The following is a 14,348-nucleotide window of genomic DNA, read 5'->3' on the forward strand; positions in this document are numbered from 1 at the left end:
CAGGCTGGTCTCCAACTCTTGAGCAATCTACCCGCCTTGGCCTCCCAGCGTACTAGGATTACAGGCACCAAGTGGTTCTTGCTTTTTTGGAAACAGAGTCTCACTATGTCACCCTTGGTAGAGTGTCATGGCATCACAGCTCACAGCAACCTCTAACTCTTAGGCTTAAGTGATTCTCTTGCCTCAGCCCCCAAGCAACTGGGACTACAGGCACCTGCCACAACGCCCAGCTATTTTGTTGTTGTTGTAGTTGTCATTGTTGTTTGGCAGCCCCAGTGTATGTGGCTGGTGCCCTAACCACTGAGCTATGAGCGCCGAGCCCCAAGTGGTTCTTGTTGCAGGTTCATCTTTTGTGTATGGCAAACCTGTGGTTATTAAGGTGATTGGTCTTCGCTATCAACTTCTCACACTGTACTTTTCCCAAAATAATTCCAAGAGGTTCCCTCACGCACACAAGGAAACTCATACAGAGATACTCAACGCAGCGCTGCTTACAGTAGGCAAAAACTGAAAGCAACCTAAATGCCTACCAGCAGGGGAGTGGTTTAAACAAAAATATGGAATATTATGCAGCAGTCCAAAAGAATAAGGCAGAGCTGTATGTACTGACACAGACAGACCTCCAAAACATGCTGATGGGGGGGTGGGGAAGTACGTATGGTACCATTTTCACATTTTAAAAAGAAAAAAGGTGAAAAAAAAGTGATTATTTGGACAGCATGCTATATATATAAAATGCATACATAGACATACATATGTATACATGCACGGAAAGGGGTTTATACAGGGAAGGAAGGACAATGAAATGAAAAGTGAATGGGACAATAATTATGCAGATATTTCGTCCCCTTTCTAAACAGAATATATGCATGCATTCATCATAAAATTATTTTAAAATGTTAAAATAAAAAAAGCAAATAGCAAAATAATTTTTAAAAACAATGCCAAATGAAATGTGTAAGGCCTTTAGGACGTAACTGTGGGCCAGGAAACAAACGGGAGTTCAAAAATAAAGCAGCCATGACTTTTCTCCTGTCGATGTGGCAAAAAGGGAGCAGGTGCCACGGAGAACAGAAGGGAGGCTTGGTACCTTTCACGGCCTGTCTGGTCTGATATCGCGTCCCCTGGGAAGACTGAGGCTGCTGCTGCTGCTGGCGCTGGATCTTCTGCATGTGCCACTTTTGGGAGGACGTTTGAAACTTACTTGAGGAGTTCCACACGACCCGCTGCATGGCCGGGGCGGTCTCCTTCGGTAAAAGTGGCCTCTGCTTTTTCACTGGGCTTCCTGTGGCGGCAGAGGCAGAGGCCGGGGCCGAGGCTGGGGCCGGGGCTGGGGCCGGAGCCGGGGCCGAGGCCGGCGCCGTGACTGTGACGGTGGACGTCGCGCTGGTGGTAGCTGTGACACTAGCCGCGGGAGTTTGGGAAGAAGAGCGGGTGAGCACCGGGGTTTCAGGGGGAGACTGGCTGCCCGCTGTCGTGGACGGTGGAGCTTTACCTACAACTAAAGCCAATGCATGAAGGAAAAAAAAAACGAAAAAAACAAAAAACAAAAACAAAAACAAAAACAAAAAAAAACAGAAACTGGATTGGATTCAGGTTAGCCTGGAGGATCTTCATACCAGCAAGTTTTGGGTAAATGCTATATCAGAATGCCAAGCGACCTCAGCGCGTCAACCACACCCCGATGGAGGAGCACGTTCTCACCCATACCAAGCAGGGGCCTGGAAGTGATGACCTCTGCAGCACCTGCGGTCTCCTGCAGGATCAGGAGCACTCCTTTACTGAGCACTTGCTCACGCTGGAGACACAAGTCAAGACCCCTGGGAGGAAACCAGGTACATAAGACCCACATCCTGCCCCGGAGTTGTCCACCAACTAGACGACAAAGGAGCAAGTCACTCAGAGAATCACAGTCAGTGCTTGTTTCACGAAGTCAGGAGAAAAACCCAACCGAAGTCCCTCCAGTTAAGGAAAAAAACCCTCTGGCCAGGGAACCTATAAAGCATATACCCCACAAAACCAGATGGCTTCCCAATGGCTGAAGCACTGAGGAACACTGATGACCCAGAAGGAAAGTCTCACTTCTGATTCCCTCCAGGACAAAGTCTCACGGTGGTGCCAACAGCCTTGAAAATGAATTCTACCTCAAGGACAGAATCTTCCCCCCAACACAATGGTATTTATCTAGAACTTAAATAGCAATACTTCTGTTTATACTGTGTTTATTCCTGTCACCATCTTTTATGTATAGTGTACAGTAATTCTGGTTTTCCTATTGTGTGGAGGTCAAGTTAATGTTAAAAAAAATGAAACGTGTGTGTTTAAAGAGACAGGATCTTGCTGTGTTGCCCAGGCCAGCCTCAAATTCCTGGGCTCAACTAATCCCCCCACCTCAGCCTTATGAGTAGCTGGGACTACAGGTGCATGACACCAAGCCCAGTTTAAAATGAGTTTAATTATTTTTTTAAAGAGCCGGTTGCTTGAAATAAAAATATTAAGACAAAAATTATACAAGCAGGGCGGCGCCTGTGGCTCAGTCGGTGGGGCGCCGGCCCCATGTACTGAGGGTGGCGGGTTCAAGCCCAGCCCCGGCCAAACTGCAACTGGGAAATGGCCGGGCATTGTGGCGGGCGCCTGTAGTCCCAGCTGCTCGGGAGGCTGAGGCAGGAGAATCGCTTGAGCCCAGGAGTTGGAGGTTGCTGTGAGCTGTGTGAGGCCACGGCACTCTACCGAGGGCCATAAAGTGAGACTCTGTCTCTACAAAAAAAAAAAAAAAATTATACAAGCAGGACTTAAGAATGGCAGAAACAATGACTGTGAATGAGTCAAGTTTGAAAAACACTGCCATATGGAGTGTGTCTTCTCAGAGGAGCTGGGCCAGTGGAGATGAAGGGCAGAATTTCAACAGGCAGAAGTGAGAATTTGGAGAGAATAGCATTAGCCAAGATGTATCTAGGAATAGACAACATTTGGAGTAAGTGAGGGCAGGCAGGGAGAAGGACTGACTGCAGGGCAGGTTAGAGTCAGAAGCACCAAGCAGGGGCCTGGAGGTGATGACCACATGCATGTCTGTGTGCAAATGTGGGTGGGTTATTGAAACAAAGGCCCCAGTCACCAGTTAGATGAGCTTACTCCCCAGAGAGGATGCCCAGGTGCTACACACCAAACACGGCTGCAAGCCAGCACCCTGGATCTTAGACAATGCTCCTTGACATCACGCCCCTTTTTAATAAGGTTTACACCTGTCTTTGCAGATTTCTATCATCACCCAGAAAAGCCGTGAGCTTGATTATTCCAAACAAGATTTTCAGTAAGCTGTGGGGTTTTTTGTTTTTGTTTTTGTCTTTGAGACAGAGTCTCACAATGTCGCCCTGGGTAGAGTGCCATGGCGTCATAGCTCACAACAACCTCTCACTCTTGGGTTTAAGCAATTCTCTTGCCTCAGCCTCCCAAGTAGCTGGCACTACAGGCCCCGCCACAACGCCCGGCTACTTTTGGGTTGTAGTTGTCATTGTTGTTTGGCAGGCCCAGGCTGGATTGGAACCCGCCAGTTCCAGTTTATGTGGCTGGTGACCTAGGTGCTGAGCTACAGGCGCCGAGCCAAGCTGTGGATTTTTAAAAGCCAGGGAGAGTATGGGCAAAAGATAGGCTGACTATTCAGATTCAGGGGGCTTTCTCAATGGTAATCGCATCTGGCTGGCCCTGCCGTAACCTGCTCCCTTGGAGAGAATTCAGCCAAGCTGGTGGGCAAGACCCCAGGGTGGGCTGGCCTGGAGCTTCCCAAGTGAGAAACCCTGATCCTTCCAGGATGACCTGCCAGATATTGGACACATTCTCTGTCCCCTCCAGGTACTGAAGAAGCACTACCTGGGCCCTTCTAAGAGCAGGGCAAAGGAGCAATGCCTTAGCAGGGTTTCTTTTTTTTTTTTTTTAATTTGGCCGGGGCTGGGTTTGAACCCGCCACCTCCGGCATATGGGACCGGTGCCCTACCCGCTGAGCCACAGGCGCCGCCCCTTAGCAGGGTTTCTAACCTGCAAAAGTGCCTTCAATACCTTCCTTTTCTACCACATGACCAAAAAATATACTGTTACTGTTAATTAGCTAGCCTAGTTTCCCCGTGGGAAAAGGGCCACCACAAAAAGGTCATTTTCTCTCTCCTGATTCCCAAAGGCAGTTTTGCAAAGGGGGTTAACTGCTCTGCAGGGGTCACAGCTAGATTTGGGGGTGGGGGGGTGGGAGGGGGGTGTCTCGCTTTGCTGCCCAAGCTGGTCTCAAGTGATAGTCCTGCCTCAACCTCCTGAGTAGCTGGGATCTTAAGCATGTACCCACCGTAACCAGTTCGTTCTTCCAAATAAAAACAATACAGTGCACAATCTGAAAGGAGTCCAGGCTCAAAGACCTGGTTGGTGTTATGATTTAGATAAACCCCAAATAAAGAGGCCACAGGAAATTTCATTTATTGTAGAAATTCAGAATATATAATCCATTATCTATAGCCCCCCCCCAAAGGGGGGAGTGAATTTCTCAAAGGGTGTAGTATCCCAGAAGTGGCCCCATCAAATTAACCTACTTACTCTAGAATTTGTCGCTGGCCCCTGCTTTGCACATAAAGGCAGGACTCTTTTTATGAGAAGAATTAGCATCCCCTTTGGAAAAGGATGGAAATGACTGACGTGTCAGGGTAAATACCGTAAAGAGTCTCTAAGTGCGCTCCCTCTGCCTCTGTTCTGAGATTACTAACTATAAAAGCTGTTTTACTGAGGATTCATTTTCTCCATAAGCCGCATTCCTAGCTGAAGGGGAAGGTCACCACAGCACACTTCAAAATGCCCTTCACTTAACAAACTCCCAAGTGAAAGCACATCACCAAAAAGATGCTCTACTGTGCAATCCGACACGAAGATAATTCTTCAAGACCCAAACCACCATCAAGGGGTTATCTAAAGATTGGTTGATTTTGCTCTAAGCTCTGGGACGCTGCTCTAACTGAACTGGGTTTTAGAATCAACTTCCACTTGATAGTCACCAGCTACTCAGGGCCTCCTGGAGAAATGTCTGTCAGTGCAAGGAAGAGCCCTACTTATTTTAACCAACTGGAATGCTTTTTACCTGGGAGGAAGTGTAGGCTCTGTTAAAGAACTGCGTGTGTTTCCTACTTTGCCTTCTCTTCTAGGACACTCAGAACCAAAATGAAAACCCAACTTTGCTAATTGAGAGGAGTGGAACTAGTGTGTGTTTCTGTATAAAACCCTTCCCCAGGCCACTCACTATTCTACCTTCATTTTCCTTTTACACTGATTTCTTTACTTTCATCTTGTTTCGTGGTTATGTATCCTTGTCAATCTGTTGTCAATTCTTTCTGGAAGAGGAAGGGCCATAAAACTAATCAATCAAAAGGTCTGTTCCGGAGAGAAAGGAACAGTATAAACATGCCATTCACAGGAGCACTGCCATCTGCACCCAAATATTCCCGCAATCCTCGTAGTATAGATGCTATTCCTACTGGTCTCCCCAAACAACAAAGACAGTTCTCTCAAACCACCACATAATTATATTTTTCAGGGGCCATCCCTAAATCTAAGAGATGGCTCGGGGATGGTCTGAGGGTCTCTCCTCCCTTCTCTGCTTAATCGTGCTGTGTCTCTCTCTTTCTCTACTCAACCATTCAGAGACACCTCATTATCTTTGGCCAAACTGCAGCAATCTTCTCTCTCCCAAACAACTGAGATTCTGGAGTAGCCCAGGCTGACATAACCACAACAGAAAGATTCACAAAGCTCATCTCAGACTTGCTGTAAGCTGACAAGCTGCAGAAGCCTCAAAGGACACGAATCACCTTTTTTGGGAGGAGACAGAGCCTCACTCTGTTGTCCTGGGTAGTACTGTGGCCTCCTAGCTCACAGCAACCTCAAACTCTTGGACTCAAGCGATCCTCTTGCCTCAACCTGCCAAGTAGCCGGGACTCCAGGCATCTACCACAACACCCACCTGGTTTTTCTAATTTTAGTAGACAGGGGTCTCGTTCTTGCTCAGGTTGGTCTTGGAACTCCTGGCTCAAGCAATCTACCTGCCTCCGCCTCTCAAAGTGCTAGGATTATAGACATAAGCCACTGCGCCCAGCTACAGAATCACATCTTACTCAAGGGTTTGGTTGAGCAGCTAGCTCTTGTCAGAAGATAAGCATAGTCAAAAATTACACCTGGCCATCCATCCCTTAAATCACTTGCAAAGCACATACGGTTTTATGGCTACACCCTCTAATCTGTCCTTCAGTGTTTCTTGAGTATGTTGGAACTCTCTCACAACCTACTTGCCAAGCCAACTGAAAAATGTACTGAAAACTCTGTGAGTGGGAAGGACGCCCTTCAAATCATTCACACACTTGCTCCTTCTGGAGGGTTTGCCAAATGTCTGGCTGCACTAGGCTTCAGGGCATCACTGATGGTTCAGAAAATAACAGTAACAGCAGGCAGCCTCAGAGACTCAGGCAGTGGAGTGATTCTCAACAGAGGGGGACTCTGCCCCACCCCCACCGGAAATACCCGACAATGCTTGATTGCCACATTTTGATTGTCACAACTGGGCAGAGGCCAGGGATGCTGGAAAACATCCTCCAAAGCACCAAAACATTATCCAGGGTAAACTGTCATGGGTGCAAGGTTGAGAAACCCTAGCCTGGGGTCCGTTAAATGCAAAAAGGATGAAATACTAATACAGGCATCCACCTTAAAACATCCCTTGTTTTCTAGTGACCCCCAAGTCACTAGAATAGTATTTTTCTTATTCTAGTAAAAATACACTTGGAAAATGCCTGGGCGGCATGAGGGAAGGAAAGGGATCTCTGAACCAAATGCTTCTGACACCATTTGCTCCTTCTCACGTGGCTAAATGTTAACAAACGTTTCAGGGAAATTAAACACACTGGGAAAGAAGCTGCTTAGACTAAAATGGATTCAGCCACTAGAAGCAACTTCCATTTTCTGAGAGGCTTGTTTTTCTGCACTCAACCCCAACCGTGCTGGGTGCTGAACAGGTGGAAGGCAGCTAGGCCACACGGGCGTCCTGCTCCTGTTTGGTAACTAGCTAGGTGACCTTAAACCGATCACGGCATTGCTGTGCCTCTCACGGTGCTACCAGAGGGTCACATAACTTCAGATAACACAAGTACACGGTGGAATTCTAAACCAATTAAGAAACTAGAAACTGATGACAATCACTTACCATCCTGCTTGGGAGATGGTTCTTTGGGTTCCTTCTTATTTTTTCGACCCTCCCGCCCAGAATGGTCTTCTCCTAAATCTATGACAAGTTCACTCTCTGAATCGGAGTCCAGGCCCAAATGTACTGTCGGGGAATCCGTCTCATCTTTTCCCTTCAGTTTATCTTTTGTAGGATGAGGTGAAGGTTTTGTTTTTTCTGAAAAATCCTTCTCTGGCTCAGGGCTGGCTTTGTCCTTGACCGGTGGTCCCAGATCTACTTTCTCGTTGGTTGGTGACGGGCTTTTCAGCTCCTCTTTAATCTCCACTGGGTTTCCTGCTTTGGGCTTTTTTTTGACAGCAGATGGCTCTTTGTCCATCTGACTTCCCTCCTTCTCTTCCGTGTCTTCTGGCTCATTCTTGGGCTTCTGCTCATCGTCACTGATAGACTCACTATCGCTGCTGTCTGACTTGTCGGAATCCTCGGAATCGCTGTGCTCTACGGCCGTATAAACATCTTCTGAGATTTCATTGATGCCTAAATTCAAAAAGAAAACCCAGCATGTGGCGTAGTCACAAAATAAAAAAACAGGCCCCAATATGCAAACATTTTCCACGCCAAATGCTGGAATAAGAAAACACATTTCAAATCTCATCACCCTGGCCTGGTGGGATCACTAACTTGAGTAATAAACTCAAGTGGCAACTGACTACAGCTAACAAATGGGACTAGAGTTTGGAGACAGTCTCGGTTATTAACATTCACAGGTGACATGGGACCTAACAATATAATTTTTAAAGGTATGCAGAGTTCAATGTCTTCAATACTGATAACTAGGCTATAGAGAAAGGAAGGGCTGGAAGGGAACACCAGGGAATGAGCTATTTAAACTGATCCAATTTACAGACTAGAAAATAGAGCCCCAGCAAAATCACTTGGCCCAGGACAACCATGACAGGCCAAACCAGAGCCCTGGGCTCCTGACTCCCCACTGGCACTCTGCCCATGCGTTCCCAGAGCATTCAAAGTCCTTGACTCTGTGTCTACAGCTCAAAGAAATAAACCCAAGTCTGAGAGCAGAGGTTGCAAACTCTCAACCCACAAGCCACATCTAGCTAGCAGACACTGTTCTTAGTTAAGAAGCAATGGTTTGGCGCAGATACTGTTCTTAGTTTAGAAGCAATGGTTTGGCCCATGGGACATTTTGTTGTTTGCTTTTTAGTTTTTTAATTTAGAATTTGTTGCCCAATTCACAAATTAGGAAATTCTACATAGAAATCAATGTGGCACTGGCTCCTGCTGGCCTGAGGGCACGCTGCCTGCAGGTGACTTGGGGCTCAGCCTTCTCTCTCTGGCTTCCTGCACCGATGTGGAGAGTCAACTGCCACGGTCCCTGTACTGATCTTCCATGTGCAAAGGAGCCAAGAGGGAAGTCACATGCTTCTACCTCTCTATCAAAAGGGAAGGGTATAAAATGCCAGGTGTTTCACACAAACAAAAATACACAAAAGCATATTTCTAACAACAGTTCCATTTACCCATTTATGTTTCCTGCTCCCAATAATATATCACGTGTCAGTCATTACGCTGCAGGTAAATAACACTAAACCCTAAGGTTCTAAAGAGAAAAGAAAACCCAATCAACTCTTTGCACCATATCTTCATCCTAGACTCATAGCAACACCACCATGACAGGCGTTTCTGAAGTGACAAGCACACAGCAAAGAGAAGTCTGCCAAAGGACAACAGCCCTGAATGGCCTGGGGCATGGGAGAGGAGCAGAATCACTAGAGAATGACATCCACCTCCCTGGGACTCAATCAAAAACACAAATCAAACTACAAAAATACACAATTTGGGAGATCCTAGGCTTGTGCTACTGGCAGCTAATGGCTGGGAATGAGAAATAGGACCACGGATGTGACAGGAAAAGCTTGGGTGCTAAAGTCCAAAGGGTATGCATCCAAATCTTGCTTCTCTGTTTTCATTAGCTGTGTGTCCCTGAACAAGTAAACTACCTCTCTGAGCCTCAGTTTCTTCTTTAAAATGGGCCTGATAACATCATCCTCCCAGGACCATTTTTACTCACAGTGCTTAGCACAGTACAGGGTATGTAGGAAGCACTCGGTAAATAGGAATATTAAAATTCTTATTAGCAATACTAACAAATCAGTTAGACCAACTGCATGGAGGTATCCAAGAAGAATAATTGAATAGCATACCAAATTTCACCCATGTCACTCAATGTCCTAACCAAAAAGGCAAACCAGCAAGGAATGCTGTCCCCTGGACAGACCCACATGACCCCTAACTACAGCTCCTTTCTCATCCAAAGATCCAGAGCTCCCACAGACACCAGAAGCCTCACCTCGGAACAGCAGTCTCTCCTGAGGCCCAGCTATCACCCACTTCTTTATAAATGTCCTCCTGGCTTAATTTACTTAGTCAACAGATAATCCAGAGCACCTACTCTGTACATGAGAAGGCAAATCCTTGTAAAACCACCTCCCTACCCTCAAGGAGCTTCCGGTCTAGAGTGAGAGGGACATTCCCGCACTGATGCTTCCCAGCAATAAGGAACCAAAGGAGGTGGCAGGTGAGAGCAGTCAGAGGAGACTTCCTGGAGGAGGTGAGACCTGAGCAGGACTCGGGGAGGCAGTGTGAACGCAGGTGGCACAGGGAAGAGGGAAGGAGGCCTCAGGGACAGAAGCAGGAAGGGTGTGCCGGGGAGAGCAGCCCCATCAGAAGGGGAAGGGTTTTGTGCTGGACACCTGTGGAACATCCTCAGAACCAAGGTTGAGACACCTATGTGTTCCGGGAGGGAACGCAGAGGCAAACTTAGGGAATCTTTATTACCCTATAAGCCTTTATACTTACACTTCAAGCTGTATCTCAAGTTTTCAGGTTGCCTTCACCAAAGAATAAACTCAGATGAGTTCAAAGAGCCCTTCTGAATAATTAACTAGCAAGTCTGAAATAGTCTGCTGTGATTGGAAATATTATTTTAGTTGAACAAACAAGGTCAAGGTTAAAGCAGCTGCTAAAAGCAGCCAGGATTCAACATTTCATTCAACCAGGTAGTCTCCCTACAAGTTATAATAATAAGAACAATGCCCAATAAGAAACCAAAAGACGTACCTAATTGTGCTTTGCAACTCTCTATGGTCTTGTCAAGATTTAGCTGGAACCTGCTGCGAATCTGCCGCTTGGGAGAGATGAGAGGAACGGGCGCTGCCTGCTGCTGGACTGACTCGCTGAGCTCCTTCAAGTCCATCTCGGCTTTGCTTCGATCTGCAAAACACCAGACACCCTGGTGAGACCAGGCACAACAATGCTCATCACTCAGCTTCCTCCTCGCAAAGTCAGAGCACAACACACATTTCAGAACACAGGGGTAGGAAAGGGGCCTAAATTTTTTTGTCATTCTTCCTAACAACGTCACCTGCTCAACAACACCGGGTGACGGAGAGATAATGGCCCAAGCAAACATATCCAGCATACTTACTCAGCTTGCTGGACAACCTTCTGGGTGCCTTTCAGTATTTAAAATGGACAATGCCAGCCAGATGGTTCAGTCTGTGGAACTCGGCATCCTCAGGGGTCCTCCCCGAAGCCAAAGGTTACAGTAGCATGTTCAATTTCAGCATCAGCAGACAGAGCGACACCGCTGAGTCTGGTTGGAGTGTGCTTGTAACTTCAGGTCCAGATTAGAGAGGACTTGTACCCAAGAAAGACAACAAGCCCCTCAGGAAAAAACCTGCTAAGGGCCCTGGAGGCCTATTTCCCATAGAGGCCTCATTTTTCATTCTCAGTCAACCTAGTCTGGGGCTCACACTAGAAAGGGAGGGAAATGGTAAATAAGACAGGCACACACCCCCGGCCGGCGTGCTGTACCTCCCTGTGGCTCCCTGCATCTGTGTGGGGCAAGGTGAACAGGTTAGCCCTGGACATTAAACTTGTGTCTAAATGGTCTTCTTACTCAGGAATGAGTCCAAGTTCCTCAGCCTAATTCCCAGGCAAAGGCCTCTAGGGCTGATTCAGGCCTGTCCCCTCTCTCCTGCCAAAGGCTCTTTATATGACCAGCTGGGCCAGATTCCCAAAGGACCGCTGAGCTTACATTTCTCAAATTCCTTTCTCACTCACCTCCTTCCCCTACTGCCCCAAAAATGCAAGAAGGGAGGGAGATTAAGGTGGCTGTAAGATCTAGAAAGCAGGGGAAGACTCTGCAGGTAGAGCACACGGTCTTTCACTTTGCACCCCGTGTCTGGCCTCCCCTCTAACACACCCAGAGCAGAGACTGCGGGGCACTTGTCCTACCCCAGCCAATCTCAGAAATAGTTCAGAAAGCAGGTGGCATCAAAGGTCAGGAGCCCCTCTAAGGCTGTGTCCACCAGCTACAAGCTCACTCCCTGGACTTCCCTTCACCTTCCTGCTCCCTCCACACTAAAAGGGTATCAGGGCACTTCTCCTTGGGCTGTTAAAAGAGCCTGAGGGTGGGACTGGAGGGGCTGCTGAGCCTTCACTGTCTCTTCTCTTTATATTTTAGCACAATCCAAACACCTTCCTGTTTACCCAGGAACGGGGCACTCTAATACAGCATACCCAGAAATTAGTTCCCTCAAAGTGGCCAGCAACACCACCCCAAAACTCCCCACAACCCACTCACAAGTGGCCAGAAAAAAATAATCTACCCAACTTCATCTTATCACCATAATGATATCCCTACCAAGGTACAATCAGGAAAGATTCTTTCTTGGGTACAAGTCCTCTCTGATCTGGACCAGGAAAGATTCACACTGTCACCCAGGCTGGAGTGCAGCTATGTGATCATAGATCACTGGCAACCTCCAACTCGTGAGCCCAAGTGATACTTCCTGGCTCAGCCTTCTGAGTAGCAAAGAGCGTGGTGTGTCACCACGCTCAGCTTAACTTTTTAATTATTTTGTAGAGATGGGATCTCACTATGCTGCCCACGCTGGTCTTGAACTCCTGGCTCCAAGTGATCTTCCCACAGTAGCCTCCCAAAAATGGTGGGATTACAGGCGTGAGCCACCACACCCAGCCAAGAAAGATGGACTCTTTTCCTAAAACACACTTCAGGGTTGCCACCCACCTCAGGAGAATCCAGAAGTAAATACTCAAAGCAAGCAGAGATACCATCCCTAAAATTAAAAACACCAAATACATGCATATATATATATATGTATGTATCTATCTGTGTGAGATAGCGTGCGCGGGCACACGTGTACATGCATGTTGATTAGGGGCCTAGCAGACAAGACAGCAGACCTTCAAGAGAAGGCAGCGTAAATGCACAACCACCTCTGAGAGGGAAAAGGATATGAGACCCTGAGTCAAATTTACTGGATAAATCTAGAAAACAATCTCTTCTTATTCTCTGCAAAAAATATGAAGCGGCTTACAAAGAGACTATATAGAGACAGTGATAAAACAGCAAGGGGAAGAAAAGAATAAGGACCATTGGGCGGCGCCTGTGGCTCAGTGAGTAGGGCGCTGGCCCCATATACCGAGGGCGGTGGGTTCAAACTCGGCCCCAGCCACATTGCAACAACCAAAAAAATAGCGGGGCATTGTGGCGGGCGCCTGTAGTCCCAGCTACTCGGGAGGCTGAGGGAAGAGAATCGCCTAAGCCCAAGAGCTGGAGGTTGCTGTGAGCTGTGTGATGCCACGGCACTCTACCAAGAGCAATAAAGTGAGACTCTGTCTCTAAAAAAAAAAAAAAGAAGAAGGACCACTGAAGTAAGCAGGAAGGAAGGGCTTCACAGCTGAGCTACAAATGTGATAGCAAAGGGAAAAGGATATGAGGCCCGTTTTGTAATTTCCACCCTCAGAAATGAAGAAGCACAGTGGATGGATGGGGGGAGAAGGGACGGGCCACCTACTTAAGCATAAAGCTGGAAAAGTACTGTCTCCCAAAAACACTTCCCATGAAAGAAGGTAAAAAGGAGAGGAAGGCTGCCGGAGGAACATGTTTATCCTGACATTCCCGCATGCCTACTACATTCCATAGTTACCAAAAAATATCTACTATATACAGAGAACAACAAATTTTTTCTATTAAAAATCCAGAGACTAAAGACTTCATGTTCTCCGGACACATAAGCTCTGCTGCAAAAGTGCCCACAAACAAGCATACATGCAGCTGTGTTCCAATAAAGCCTTATTTACAAACACAGGTAGAGGGCCAGATCTGACTTGAAAGCTGTAAAATCTGCCCTCTCCTGTACTACTCCAGGGACTGCTAACAGGAGCTGCACGGTGAAACTGTCCAACATACTTTAGAAAATCCTGATGCCTGGGCCCCATGAGGAAGTCTGACTTAACTGGCCTGGGGGAAGCCCTGGGTATCAGCCTTTTACAAACTGCCCAGGTGATTCTAATTGGCAGCTATGACCTGAGAACCCCTGTATCAGACCAATCTTCTACGTGAGTAAGGAACACTCACAACTGGCCTTAATTCCTGCGTGTCTGTGTTAGCAGTACCACCCTTATACACCTCAGGGTTCACCAAAAAAACCACTCAGGCCTCATCAGAGTAACTGAAATCCAGGTGCACCTGTCTCTGTGCTTACATGTGTGCCTACAGTAAACGCAACCCTTTACAACTTAAGCCTAAAAAGACTTAACTCTGAAATACTCATCATCAAGAAGAATGCCAAGAAGGTAAAACCTTAAAAACTAAGGTTTCTCTGCCCAGTAGACAACCACTATGTTTATTTTTGTTGGAATAAACCACCAAAGGCCTGGAGGCTGGGGCCAGGCCCTGGGAGCAGACCTTTAGGAGTTTAGCCAAATGTAATTATCTTTCTCAAAACTCTCAGTGCATTTTGACTTTCCTCTCCTCCGCAGGGAGAAAAAGAAGAGCTTCCCTTTCTCATTTAGCTCATAGTAGCTTATCAGGGCTTCTTCCACCCCTGCCCTTCTATATCGGGAGTATTTTCAGAATCCACCCTTGCTGCCAACATTTTGAACTTTTCAGCTGATATGAAGACAGCTTAGGCTATAAATGGAAACAAGGGATAAAAAAATATCCGTGCTAGAGAAAGAGGCACGATCTTACATTTCTAGAGGGAACATAAATCAGAACAACGTCTTTAGAGGGCAATTTGGCACTACCTCTCAAAATATC

The 14,348-nt window shown here is 47.0% G+C and overlaps 1 protein-coding gene across 23 annotated transcripts in view; it reads right to left on the bottom strand.

Annotated features, from left to right (window-relative positions):
* ZMYND8 (zinc finger MYND-type containing 8) overlaps nt 1-14,348 on the bottom strand; it is a 131,414-nt gene that overhangs the window by 25,993 nt on the left and 91,073 nt on the right. For 13 of the 23 annotated variants that reach the window (XM_053574354.1, XM_053574347.1, XM_053574348.1 and 10 more), the window contains 3 exons: nt 10,337-10,489; nt 7,223-7,735; nt 1,091-1,501 (listed from right to left, as the gene is read on the bottom strand). In XM_053574354.1, the coding sequence (XP_053430329.1) occupies nt 1,091-1,501; nt 7,223-7,735; nt 10,337-10,489 (1,077 nt within the window). The remainder of the gene's footprint in view (nt 1-1,090; nt 1,502-7,222; nt 7,736-10,336; nt 10,490-14,348) is intronic. The other 10 variants (XM_053574359.1, XM_053574356.1, XM_053574357.1 and 7 more) reach the window with 2 other exon arrangements.

This window comes from Nycticebus coucang, chromosome 21 (genome assembly GCF_027406575.1).
Source record: "Nycticebus coucang isolate mNycCou1 chromosome 21, mNycCou1.pri, whole genome shotgun sequence".
NCBI lineage: Eukaryota > Metazoa > Chordata > Mammalia > Primates > Lorisidae > Nycticebus > Nycticebus coucang.